We start from the raw sequence: 13083 nt of genomic DNA on the forward strand, positions 1-13083 counted from the left end.
CAATTTTATTAGGCACTTTCTCATTCAAATTTTGGAAATTTTGTTTGTGTTCTTTAGTGTTTATAAGGTAGTTAAGTCAACTACATAAATTATGTCATATTCTTTAATTATACACGTCGATCTCCAAAATGAGAAAAATCTCTCAAAGTGAGGTTTGGAGAGGACTACATGAATATGCCTCTGCCTACTACGATCGGCACAGAGCTCCACCTAGCCAAAGATATGAACAGGCTAGTAATAAAAATACCTCTCAATCATCTACTAACTTTAACTTTCGAATTCATGACCTCCATCACCTCCTATAATTAGTGGAGGTGACATTTTAAATAATTATCTTATTTCACAAATATTTTATTCAAAATTTGGACTAAAAGTATCTAACAAAAGCACTTTTATCATGTATTCAGCTGCTCGGATCGTCCTTGAATCATATGGGTTGGGCTAACAAAAGGCCCAAATATCCATTCCGTTAAACGGGTCCTCTGCTGACTAGTTCTTACAAAGGCCCACGTACGCACCCCCTACCCCGACCCTCCCACCCCCTCCCCAAGAACCTTATCTTCGTCACCGTTCCTTTTTTTTTCCTCTTTCATACCCCTAGGGTTTCATCTTAGCTCGTTTGATTTCGCCTGAAAAATGATGCCACAAAGTGGAGTTGCTCAGCCAGCAATGGCACCTATGTCAATGGATCAGTATCAGCAGCAAGCTCCGCCGACGCAGCAGCAACAACAATGGATGATGCAACCTCCGCAAGCTCAACAACCTCAATTTCAACCTCAGGCTCAACCTTCTTGGGGTCAGCAGCAGCAACAGCCATCGCAACCTATGTCTCAACAGTATGGTGCGACTAATCCTAGCCCTAGCTCGAATGTTAATCCAAATGAGCTTCGGTCTCTTTGGATTGGGGACTTGCAGTATTGGATGGATGAGAATTATCTCTCCACTTGTTTCTATCACACCGGCGAGGTAATTTACTATTCGTTTTCTGCAATTTTTAGAGGACGATTGTTTAATTAAAGGAGAAATTAATATTAGGAAGTTCTGATTTCTTAGGTGGTTATAGAGCTTGGTGATGTTGTTTATGCTACGAAAATGATGGAGTATCTTATTTGTGATACAGTATAATGATCTGTAATGTGTTTTTTTGGGAGATGGTAGTTAAAAGTTCTTTCATTTTCATGTCGAGCCTGCTGATTGCATTTGTACGTGGAGTCGATTGGATTTGGGAAGATTGGCTTGTCATTTTAAATTTCCCTTATGCCTTTGGTTGCAAATTTTATGTTACTTAGGTGATTGGTAGAAGAGGATGGGGTTGGAAACTAATATCAAAGATTTGGAAAAAAATGAAAATTTGGTGGTGAATTTAGAAGACTTGTTGAGGGGTTTGAAAGTTTCCTAGAGGAAAGGGTGGAAACCAATGGGAAAGATCAATATTTGCCTTAATTATATTAGCTTGTATTTTTTTATTTTGCACTATGATGATGGCTTCATTGTTTTTTCTGCAGCTTGTTTCTGCTAAGGTCATCAGGAACAAGCAAAGTGGCCAGTCTGAAGGTTATGGATTCCTCGAATTCAGGAGTCATGCAGCTGCAGAAACTGTTTTACAAACATATAATGGCGCCTTGATGCCAAATGTGGAACAGAATTTCCGTATGAACTGGGCATCTCTTGGTGCCGGTGAGAGGCGAGATGATTCACCCGAGTATACAATATTTGTTGGTGATTTGGCTGCTGATGTGACGGATTATGTGCTACAAGAGACATTCAAACCAGTGTATTCATCAGTAAAAGGTGCAAAAGTTGTAACAGATAGAATTACTGGACGTACCAAGGGATATGGATTTGTCAAGTTCGCTGATGAGAGTGAACAATTGCGTGCTATGACTGAAATGAATGGTGTACTTTGTTCATCTAGGCCCATGAGGATTGGCCCGGCTGCAAACAAGAAACCAATGGGTACCCCCCAGAAAGGTATGGCCGTGTCACCCTTTCATCTGCTATGCTGAAGGTGGACCTTTTTTGTTCTTTTTTTGTTTGCAGTTTGAACTGTACTGTTTGTTGTCTGCATTCCTGATATGGGGCACACAAAGATGCCATAAATCTCTTGATGTGTTCAGAGTCTATAAGTTGATTGTTCTTTAAGCTTTGAGCTTGAAGTAGGGGAATCATTAAGATCCTTTTCTTCCAGTACTTAACTTTCTACACTTGGGGGTATTTAATTGTTTCAAAATGTGCACAAACTTATAAAACTCGTGTTGTCTCAAAGCAGGAAACAGAGAGGCTCTCATATGGGGGCCTGGAACTGATTTCAGCTGAAATGATTCCACTTTAGTGCGTGGCCTCATTTTAGGTCAGTGTATTTGTTTATGTCACGCTTCCTTACTTCGTATTCTTGTGGCATCTTATGCTACATTCAGTTAATTTCCAGTTCCTGAATTACTATTACAAGCCTTCGTAAATTATTTTCATCTCTATCAAAATTTAAATTTCCTTCTTTCATTTTACCAGTATATTTAATTCCTCAGCTGGCCTTGTGTTATTTCAGTTAGGATCTATCTTGTACACCTTTAAATAATGCTGCGGCAAGCTGTTTCAGTTCATTTCCTTACAATTCTTTTCCTTCCTTTGTGTGTCACGTTCACAGCTGTCTGTGTTAATGGTGTTTGCTACCAAGTCTGGGGACTCAACTTGATCTATCAACACCTTTTCAGCTCATCTCCCTATGAACTGCCTTAACAGTCTTTTTTAAGGCATAATACATAAGCATGTGCCTATTTGTAGGGTGCCATGTAGGACGAATGTGCCTATTTGTTCAATTTTATAAAAGTTTAAGTGCGTACTTGTGCACACCCAAAGTTAAAGGTCATAGTTGCCAGTTAACGCCAAGTTAAGGGTCATGTTTATGTATTACGCCTTTTTTTAACAAGGGTCCATGCCACAAACATTGGACTTTTAAATTCATGTCTTTCAAAGGGCGTGCATTCACGTGTAGGCTATAAAGTAATGCTTATGGATACTTATCTGTTTTAATTTTGTGTTTTTTATGTGTTTGAATGCATTCATCTGTTTCCCCTGCTCATGGATTTTCTTTCCAGAACATGTGTGGAAATGTAAAATGATTGTTATATGAATTAGAAGGACCTCACACTCTACTATCTACATGTATAAAGCTTAGGTCAATTGCTGTGTAACCTATCTTTGTTTCTTCTTTTATCCTCTTGTGTTACTGTCCATTTCTCTCTACGTGCCGGAGAGTCAAATTTCTGACCATAGATGCTATAGCACTTTTTGATGATTACATTTCTACTCACATCTTTTACCATTGCAGCTACTTACCAAAATCCTCAAGCTACTCAAGGCGAAAGTGACCCCAATAATACAACTGTGGGTAGCTTGTTTCGATGTTAAGTTTGTTTTTCTAGTATATGCACTTCTAACCTTTCATACTCAAATGAACAGATATTTGTTGGTGGTTTGGATCCCAGTGTTGCAGAAGAACATTTGCGACAAGTTTTCTCCCCATACGGTGAATTGGTTCACGTTAAGATAGTGGCTGGAAAGCGCTGTGGCTTTGTTCAATTTGGTAGTAGGTAATGCCAGATGCAATTAATAATGTCTATTGCTAGATTCCTTGTCCATGTTCTTTTCTTATGTTCTATCACTCGGCATTTCCAGAGCTTCTGCTGAGCAGGCTTTGTCAAGCTTGAATGGCACACAATTGGGAGGGCAAAGCATTCGGCTTTCTTGGGGTCGTAGCCCCTCTAACAAACAGGTTTTTGGCCTATCTTTGCTGTGTTAAACTTAGATAAATCAGCTTTTGTGCTGACTGTGATTATTCTATGTAGTCCGATCAGACTCAATGGGGTGGTAGTGCCGGTGCTGGTGCTGGTGCATATTATGGGTATGCCCAAGGATATGAGGCTTATGGATATGCTCCTCCCGCTCAGGACCCTAATATGTATTACGGGAATTACCCAGGATATGGGAATTATCAGCAGCCACAGCAGGTATGACAAATATGGCCTTGAAGGTCTGGCTTACCATTTTGCATTCCCTGAGTTAGGCCTTTTCACTTTCTGGATAGTCTAGGATTTCGTTGGGACTTTCTTATGGCTATATCTGCATCTTCTTCAACAGTATTTGCTCATCCGTTGTTCTCTTCATTTGCAGTGATGTTAATTATTTTCAAGGAGGCTAAGAAGTAGACGACGTTCAAGTTTCCAGTGCTTAGGCTGATCTTTCCCCTCGGTGTGACTGGTTGTACAATGATTTGATAAACTGAGTGATTGTGAGTTTTTGTGGGACATTTTCTTTTCTCCTGTCTGTAACTTTGAGTTTGCTATGACACTAACGTGTACTGAAACATTCCGAGCAGTATCTTGACCTGTGTGTAAACTTTGTTAAGTTTTTTCTTACCATTTCCAGTATTCGATTGCATTTGGTTTAATGTTCGTTCAGATTTAACTGTGAGCAGCATCTAGTAAATGTGATGCTTATAATTGACGAATAAAGATGCTAGAATAGCTGTGTTTTAATCTGAAAGAGATGTGAAATTCTTTAGCTGGTTTTATCAATTTCTACTCTTTATTCACAACTAGGGGTGGCAAAATCAAATCCAATCTCGCGTTGGGTAAGTTTGAATGGGTTATTTTTAACTTATTTTTTTTAATCAAACCCAACCTTCTCTGTCATCCCCTCCCCCAATTAGTCTTCTACTGTTTAGATGTCTTAAATAATTAAGATTAAAATCAATTGAGTTGTTTCTTTATGTTATATGATACAAACTATGATTCCTTTCAGATGTACCAATCCAAAAAAATCGATCACAAACAATCTCAACTGCACAAACATTAAATGGGATAGAGGGATTAATAAAAGGGAAAAATAACAAATATACCTTTGAACTATTCTAAATGATATGCAGATATCATTCGAAGTGTGTATATATGCTTTAGTTTTTAGATGACAGGGAAAAATGACAAATATACCCTCGAACTATTCTAAATGGTATGCAGATACCATCCATCATACTTTTGTCATGTGTAGGATTTAGTCTTCCGTTAGAGTGGAGAGTATATATGCTCTAGTTTTTAGATGACAGGGACACCAATATCCCAAAGGGTATATATGCTTTAGTTTTTAGACGACAGATACACCAATGTCCCAAAAGTATGATAAAGGATATCTGCATACCATTTACGATAGTTCGGAGATATATTTGTTCTTTTTTCCTTAATAAAATATCTATTTTATCTTTAGTTAAATAATTTTTAACTGCACAAACATCTAATCACAAATTTTAAAAATCTTTTTATTCTTTTATAAACTCTATGTAAGTCAAATCAACTCAACATATAAAATGAGAGGGGAGTAAGAAATATGGGAAGTGTGAACGCAGAAAAGAAAAAAGCTGGAGAGATTGGGAATTATAGGTGTGAAACAAACAAAAAAGGGCGGTAATTGGGGAAAAAAGGAAACCAAAAAAAGCAATGACTGATGGTCTTTTAGTTACCAATTTTCAAAAAAAAAAAGCTTACATCAAAATCCATCAGCACCAATAATGGAGCTCAAATTGAAGATAATACTACTATTGTTACTCTCTTTGACGACCATTTTGTTCATCTGTGCAACAATCCGAGCTGGAGAAGAAGTAGAATATCTCCGACCTCCGCCGCGTAAAGCCTTTCGTTTGCCATGGGATCCAAAATCTTCCTCTCAACCTCAGCAGGTAATGAGGCGGATCTAGAATTTTAAGTTTTTTCTGTGTGTCAATTTACGTGATACCGATAGCAAATCAAGTTACTCTAAGCAATAATTTTAATTGTATGAACACTAAAAATAAGTGTAACTTATATAGTAGTACTTAATTTTATTTTTTTGAATATTTAAGTTTTAATTTTAAAATATTGAGTTGATTTAAGCCAAATTTACTCTCGATAAGTAAAATGTGTCACATAGATTGAGACAGAGAGGTATAGAGAGGGTATAAGGAGGTGAGAAAAATGTGTCATATAGATTGAGACAGAGAGATATCGAGGGAAGAGATTTTTTGAGAATGAGTGCAGACTTACTGGAAGAGATATATTGTAATTTTATAAAAAAATTCAGCTGCAACATGTCTTCCGTTAATATTATTTGGTGTTCATTTCTACTGATTTCAGCTGAAGTTATTAGGATTTGGGTCTGGATTATATCCGGATATTGTTGTTTAGCTGAGTCTAGGAGTTTTAATTACTCTTTGTAACAATATGATGTGAAATTAAGGGTGCTCAGTTTTCTTCTTTTGATCTGTTAAGGCTTTGTATTTGTTCAATGCTTTGCTATGATTTGGTTAGTCCTTACTGATTGAAACTCCTTGTTTTGTGTTCCATTGTGTTAGCCCAAAGACTCAACTGTCTTTGAGCTCCTGAAGTTACCAATTTTGATGGTGTCTGTGTTTTCATACTTCATAGGAAGTAGTAGTTTTGATTTTCTACGTGTTGCTTAGCATGACATCAATGTGCAATGTAGTTTAATTAGCGTCAATTAAGCTCAATACACTCCAAAGGTCTGTTCTTTTGGGCTTTCGTTTTCTTTTTGTTTATTCAAGCTGGTGTTAGGTCCTGTTTAGGAGGATGTAAAATGTTTCCACGGTCATTATGTTAGTCAAAGGCGTAGCCAGGATTTAATGTTTGTATGTTCTAAAGTAGCGAAAAGATTAGAGTGTCTTTGAAATGTTTCCACGGTCATCATGTTAGTCAAAGGCGGAGCCAGGATTTAAGTCATCATGTTAGTCAAAGGCAGAGCCAGGATTTAACGTCTGTGGGTTCTAAAGTAGTGAAAAGATTAAGTGACCAATGGGTTTCAAACCCACATTCTACAGAAAGACGGCCTTCGCTGGGCAGGCAGAGACCACTGAGCCATTACCTCTCTTTGACTGTGGATTCACAGGAAATAGTTATATACCTTTGTATTTGGTATTTTAGTACGAACATAGGGACTACGCAAAAGCTACTGGGTTCACCCCGTGTAATATAGTAGCTCCTCCCTGATGTTAGTGGAATGCTATTATAATGAAGGTGGGGGTTGGCATGAAGGGTGGTGTAAAGAACTACTAATATTATTTGGATTCGTTTCAATTCGACTAACTTCTCTTTCCCTCTTTAGTTTCTTGATTCAGAGTGCAAACCGAACTTTTGCAACCTATCAAGCATAAAAAAGGAAACATTTAATGTCGTTCCAAATTGGTTTACTGTTGCTGTTTTGGTGAATGAATGTAGCTGGTATAGTTGATCATGTGCCTTAATATTGTCATTGCAGGTTCACATCTCATTAGCTGGAGACAAACACATAAGGGTATCATGGGTCACAACTGATAAATCTTCTTCTTCAATTGTTGAATATGGAACATCCACTGGAAAATATAGTTACAAAGCTCAAGGAGAGAGTACCAAGTACAGTTACGTGTTATATCGTTCTGGAATGATACATCATACTGTGATTGGACCATTGCAAGACAACACAGTGTACTTCTACAGATGTGGTGGAGAAGATCCGGAGTTCCAGTTCAAAACTCCACCGTCTAAGTTTCCAGTTACTTTTGCTGTGGCAGGAGATTTAGGCCAAACTGGATGGACGAAGTCAACTTTAGACCATATAGACCAATGTAAATATGATGTTCATTTGCTCCCTGGTGACCTTTCTTATGCTGATTATATTCAACACAGGTGGGACACATTTGGTCAACTGGTTCAGCCGCTGGCTAGTGCAAGACCATGGATGGTGACTCAAGGGAATCATGAAAAAGAATACATACCATTCGTTGTGGATGAATTTATATCTTACAACTCCAGGTGGAAGATGCCATTTGAGGAGAGTGGATCTACTTCGAATCTCTACTATTCATTTGATGTTGCTGGGGTTCATACAATCATGCTTGGTTCTTATACCGACTATGATGACTACTCTGATCAATATCGATGGCTGAAGGTTAGCTGAACTCTCATTTATTACTGAAAAGCTTAGCAACTCGTCGTTTTGCTAATATAAATGCATTTATTGGAAATTCAATTGTAGGCTGATCTTCGAAAGGTTGATCGTAAAAAGACTCCTTGGTTGGTTGTGTTATTCCATGTGCCATGGTATAATAGTAATGAGGCTCATCAAGGTGAAGCTGATGACATGATGACAGCTATGGAGCCTCTGTTGTATGCAGCTGGTGCAGATATAGTGTTTGCTGGGCATGTTCATGCTTATGAACGCACGGTATGCCTAGCTTGCTAATTTGCTTGTTTACTCTTGATTATTGGATACTCGTAGATGATGCAATTCATTTTTCTTTTACAACAGAGACGAGTTTATAATGGTAAACCTGATCCTTGTGGTGCTGTCCACATAACAATTGGTGATGGAGGAAATAAAGAAGGTTTAGCGCGCAAGTAAGTATTCCTTGTAGTAATTTTTCTCTCCATGCTGAGCACAAGATCCTTAAAATGGCAATGGAAACAAGAACTTGTTTAGTTCATTAATGATCTCTGTATTCTGTTTCTGAGTTGAACAATTGAGAACAAAAGGCAACTTCTCACAAAGTGCTTTCTCAGGCTTTGTAGAGTGGAAATTATTATGACAGTGAGCTTACATGTAGTGGCGAATTATTAACAGGTACAAACTACCCCAACCAGAATGGTCTGTTTTCCGCGAAGCAAGCTTTGGCCATGGTGAACTTGCGATAATTAATTCAACTCATGCCTCTTGGAGTTGGCATAGAAATGATGATGATGAACCAGTGAGATCTGATCAGGTTTCGATTACCTCGTTGATTGATTCAGGATGCAGCAGCATTAGAGTCATGAACTAAGAGAAATCCTTGAAGCTTTACTTGTAACAAAAACCAACTACTTGTTCTTATTATTAAGTAATTTAGGAGATATATTGATTAATGAACAGAAAGGATCATTAGCTCCTTAGTTTTAAGTCTATAAATGAAATGCACTTAGTTATAGGATTATTACTTACTACTTACCTTCAATTATGCTTGTACTTGAGTACCAATATTAGTTATCACTCGTGAATTAACAGCCTTTATCCTTGTGTGAATCATACATCAGCAGATATTTCTTGCATAAGCCACATGAAGGTGACAAAGATGACCAAACCTCATACATCGATATTTTTGCATTTGTTATATTTAAACATCATTCAATGATAAAGATTCAGTTGAAGATAATAGTATAGACCAAACAGAAAAAGGAACATAGGATAATCGATAAAAAAGTAATGTCTCTTGTTGCTCAAATGTACGTTGAATACCATGCCATAGGGAAAGAAAAGTTTCAATTTTCTTTTACTAATTGCTCTGTAGAAAACATCTATAATTCAGAAGCTTTAGCGTGAACGTTACATGTAACTCGAGTAGTAGTCTATCAACTACAGGATTTCAGAAACTAGTTTTTCACCTGCTGAAAGAGGACTGGTATTGCATTAATAACAACAACTAGTCCCTGCTTGCATTTCTTTGGCATCTGTGAGTAAGGTGTGATCTGAGCTGCCTAATTTAGCACATCTCATCAGCAAAACCCAGGGCAATGTCATTGAACATAATGGTCAGTTCTTCTATAACAAGTTCAAGCAACAGTCGAGAAGCCTTGGCAGATTCATTTGCCAAATAAAGATTGTGAATGCCTTGCTCCAAGATGGAAGCCCGAAATTTCAAAAGACATCTGTGAGCTTAAGTTCTATTCAGGAGCCGGAGTTCTGTTCTTCATCTCTTTTGCCTCTCCAGAGAATAATCTGCTCATCTTTGAACAAGATAGGAACACATGGTACCAGATCCTGAAATTAATAGAGTGAAATGAAACTTTCGATTGTCGTGCATTGAAAATAAAAAGGGGTGGGGACAAATAATATATGAAATTTACTCCCCCACCCTTAGAGGTGCAAGTTAGACAGTTACTGTTTCTCACATGTTTCCCGAGTTAGTATACCACAAAGAGAGGAGAAACAAACAAACAAGGTTTCAGAGACTGGGGAAGAATCTGAATCCCAAGTTCAGTAGCTATTTGATTTATTGTCATAACATTACACAATGTCGAGGTAAACAGAGAATTCCTGTTAAAGACCGAAAAGGGGTATCAATTTTTGTTTAAACGTTAAAGAGTTGAAAGGTGATGCAAGATATATGAGTCATACCCGTAATTTAACACCAATTCTTTTGCAATCACTTGTTCCCACGTGGGTACAATCTAATCTAACAACTTCTTCTGTTTCAAAAGCCGCTCTGACTTTGCCCACCACATTCACGTACACCCCATTTCTGCCTAGAAGAGTAGCATGTAACAATCAGCAATTACAGAAGGCAATCTGTTAACTTGTTTCTAATAAAGAGAAAAAACAAGTTGCTCACTGAGTTTCGTTAAAGGAGGAGCATTGAGCCCTTTGTTCCTCATTGCCTTCGTTTCTTCAAATGTCAGGCCTTCAGCAACGTTCTTCACAAGCTTCGGATATATTGGAGCCAAAGGCTTCCACAGCATCACAGGAACAGTAGGTCTACTTTTGGGATCATAATGTCGACCACGATATAAGAGTAAGATATTAATATGGCGATAGATAACTTTCCCCCCTGATTTGTCCTACAATGATACTGTGTTTTACATCAGCGACAGAAGTGTTCATTTTTAAAAAGGTTAAAGGAGTCTACATCCAAATATATATGCCAGCACTCTGGCATTCAGATCACAAACCTCGAGATGGGAGCATATGTTATCCATGTCAAGAGTTGGCACTCCCAAACACTTAATCCTTACAGCTTCAGCCTTCTTCCAATAGTTATGGATATCTTCCAGCATATTGTGAGTAACTCCACCCCGCCCTAACACACAATAATGCTATGATAATCATGAAAAAGTATGGATCAAATTGAATTAAATGCAGTGATCATTATACCAAGATGTAAATGAGGATGCAAATTTATATCCACGGAGACAAATATCAATCATCCGTGAAACAGAAGCCATATGTGCAAGATATTTGCTTAGCTCAACTAGCCTCAAACCTAAACTAGAAAGGATTCTTTGTTCTTTGATATTCAGAGATTCATCATAATAATTTGACTGTCTTTATGTTGGCTGTCAACTTCCTTTCCTGTTTATCTCGGCTAAGGTGGAGTTCATATATACAAAAACATATCACAACTTCTTGAGTAAGTACACAATAACAAAATTTACTCAGAATGCAAACACAAAGACTCTGTCTTACTTAGCAAAGACAAATAGAAAATCACATAATTTATCACACAACGCTGACATCAGTCATTATACGTCAAACCTCTCTATAACAACCACTCGTTATAACATCCGAACTTTTATGCTAAAAGTTACCTCTCTACAACAAATTTTTACTTATAACAACAACAACAACAACAACCATCATTATCACATTACTCATTGTAAAATTATCCTCTATAGGCTTGTTGAAATTCAGTCAATCAATCAACTTCGCCTCAATCCAAACAAGTTTTGCAGCTAAATGAACCTTCTTATATCCATTCTGCTCTAATTTTGTCCATCTTCCACACATCGCACAGGTACTATACTAGTTGTTACTTAAAACAAGTTAAAGGGGTCTTATTGAAATTACCCAAATTCATTTGACGAGAGCAATCGTTGTGACGATACTTCTCGACCAGCTCCGCCGTTTCCTCCTCTGAGAGCGGTTTTCCGAGGATCCGCCGTCGCTCCTCAGCCACTTTCTCCAAATCCACCGGCTGTAAACGCGGAGCTGAAGTTCCGGTCCATTTTCTATCAAGCCGACCCGGTCCAAACGGAGAGAACCGTGGCGGTTCACGGAAACCAATTGGCTCAACTGCCGGGTTGGTTTCAGAGTAAGAGTATCGAAAATCAAAGGGCAAGTCGGAATTGACAGTAAAGTTGAGGACTTTTTCAGAATCTTCATTAGATGCAGCATTTTCATGCTTTTCTGTTATCGATTTCTTGGGTTTATGGGTTTTTAAGGTGGAGGAAAATGGAGGGTCGAATATATCTTCTTGCTCTGGCTGAGAATGGAACAGAGAAGGGGTAAAGTTGATGAATGATAACGAGGGGATTTTGTAATAGAGGATACCATGTGCTTGAACGGTTAAACGCCATGGAAATAGCTTCATCATTCTAAGCTCTCACTGTGTGTTCGAAGCTCTGTGAAGAAGAAAACATGGGGAAAAGTAGAGCAACAAAAATATAAATTATAAAAATTTACCTAAAATAAAAATAAATATAAATATAAATTACCATTTCTCTCTATTCCTTTTTTTTTTAATGTTGTAAAACAAAATTCTCCGTATTCCTGCCCGATGCACAAAGCATCCCATGTTAGCAAGGGTCCTGGAAAGACCACACCTAAATGATACTCCCTCTGCTCCTAATTACTTGTCCACTTTTGAATTGACACACCTATTAAAAAATCAATTAATGACATAGTGAATTTACCATTTTACCTCTATTAATTATGAAGTGGATGAAAGGTTTTGCATTTTTCAAAGTAATTAGTCATTTAATTGAGGGTATAATAGGTAAAAAAAAATTGTCCTTTCTTGATTTTTCAAAATAGACAAGTAATTAGGGACAACTATAAAAAGAAAAGTGGACAAGTAATTAGAGACAGAGGGAGTATGATATAAACAACCTATTTTAATGCAAGCATTAATGATTGCTTTCACGATTCGAACCCATGAACTATAGAAATTTAACTATTACTCCAAGATTCCCCTTTCGCTTCGAACAAATTGTTAAAAATATTTCTTTGGCAGAAGTTTAGAATGCATCACTAAAGTTTAAGGCTTGCTTTCTTGTATACTTGTCCTTTTTTATGTTATGGTATTGGTAATGTAAGATTGGTCTATGATGTTCATAATACACACCCTAGACATTATATTTAGTCCCACCACCATCATCATCATCTCAAGGATGTGTAACTTACCTTAATTCAATGAACACTAAGGCTTATCTATCATCATCAAAGGTTGCACAAAATTTTGGGCTTAGGCCAACATGACTTTAAACGCGTTACTAGAATCTTAAACTTACTTCTTTATATACCAACATCTCTAGAGTT

General features: G+C 37.5%; 3 protein-coding genes across 3 annotated transcripts; 2 read left to right on the forward strand and 1 right to left on the reverse strand.

The window, feature by feature from the left end:
* The first annotated feature begins 556 nt into the window (after window positions 1–556).
* LOC125875778 (polyadenylate-binding protein RBP45) lies at window positions 557–4447 on the forward strand. Its single transcript, XM_049556814.1, has 7 exons — window positions 557–966; window positions 1506–1971; window positions 3329–3384; window positions 3460–3590; window positions 3676–3772; window positions 3846–4007; window positions 4171–4447. The coding sequence occupies exons 1-7, from the start codon at window positions 637–639 to the stop codon at window positions 4171–4173; spliced, it is 1245 nt and encodes a 414-aa protein (XP_049412771.1). The 5' UTR covers window positions 557–636; the 3' UTR covers window positions 4174–4447.
* A 947-nt stretch (window positions 4448–5394) lies between these two features.
* Window positions 5395–9063, forward strand: LOC125876468 (purple acid phosphatase 18-like). The gene is made up of 5 exons (XM_049557653.1): window positions 5395–5728; window positions 7300–7968; window positions 8056–8244; window positions 8329–8417; window positions 8641–9063. Exons 1-5 carry the CDS (start codon window positions 5561–5563, stop codon window positions 8834–8836), a joined length of 1311 nt encoding a protein of 436 aa, XP_049413610.1. The 5' UTR covers window positions 5395–5560; the 3' UTR covers window positions 8837–9063.
* A 257-nt stretch (window positions 9064–9320) lies between these two features.
* On the reverse strand, window positions 9321–12194 carry LOC125876469 (CRS2-associated factor 2, mitochondrial). Its single transcript, XM_049557654.1, has 5 exons — window positions 11614–12194; window positions 10719–10846; window positions 10382–10607; window positions 10168–10295; window positions 9321–9810 (listed from the first exon to the last, which is right to left on the reverse strand). Exons 1-5 carry the CDS (start codon window positions 12137–12139, stop codon window positions 9718–9720), a joined length of 1101 nt encoding a protein of 366 aa, XP_049413611.1. The 5' UTR covers window positions 12140–12194; the 3' UTR covers window positions 9321–9717.
* Window positions 12195–13083: the final 889 nt, after the last annotated feature.

This window comes from Solanum stenotomum, chromosome 9 (genome assembly GCF_019186545.1).
Source record: "Solanum stenotomum isolate F172 chromosome 9, ASM1918654v1, whole genome shotgun sequence".
Taxonomy (NCBI): domain Eukaryota; kingdom Viridiplantae; phylum Streptophyta; class Magnoliopsida; order Solanales; family Solanaceae; genus Solanum; species Solanum stenotomum.

Bases quoted from the DNA above. Each gene is read 5' to 3' on its own strand.
- LOC125876468 (XM_049557653.1), top strand. From the start codon at position 5,561: ATGGAGCTCAAATTGAAGATAATACTACTATTGTTACTCTCTTTGACG. The intron at 5,729-7,299 runs GTAATGAGGCGG...TTGTCATTGCAG, and splicing joins CTTCCTCTCAACCTCAGCAG to GTTCACATCTCATTAGCTGG. The intron at 8,418-8,640 runs GTAAGTATTCCT...AATTATTAACAG, and splicing joins AAAGAAGGTTTAGCGCGCAA to GTACAAACTACCCCAACCAG.
- LOC125876469 (XM_049557654.1), bottom strand. From the start codon at position 12,139: ATGATGAAGCTATTTCCATGGCGTTTAACCGTTCAAGCACATGGTATC. The intron at 10,847-11,613 runs GTAATTTCAATA...ATTGTGTGTTAG, and splicing joins CTCTCGTCAAATGAATTTGG to GGCGGGGTGGAGTTACTCAC. The intron at 9,811-10,167 runs GTATGACTCATA...TATTAATTTCAG, and splicing joins GAATTGGTGTTAAATTACGG to GATCTGGTACCATGTGTTCC.
- LOC125875778 (XM_049556814.1), top strand. From the start codon at position 637: ATGATGCCACAAAGTGGAGTTGCTCAGCCAGCAATGGCACCTATGTCA. The intron at 1,972-3,328 runs GTATGGCCGTGT...TTACCATTGCAG, and splicing joins AATGGGTACCCCCCAGAAAG to CTACTTACCAAAATCCTCAA. The intron at 3,773-3,845 runs GTTTTTGGCCTA...TATTCTATGTAG, and splicing joins GTAGCCCCTCTAACAAACAG to TCCGATCAGACTCAATGGGG.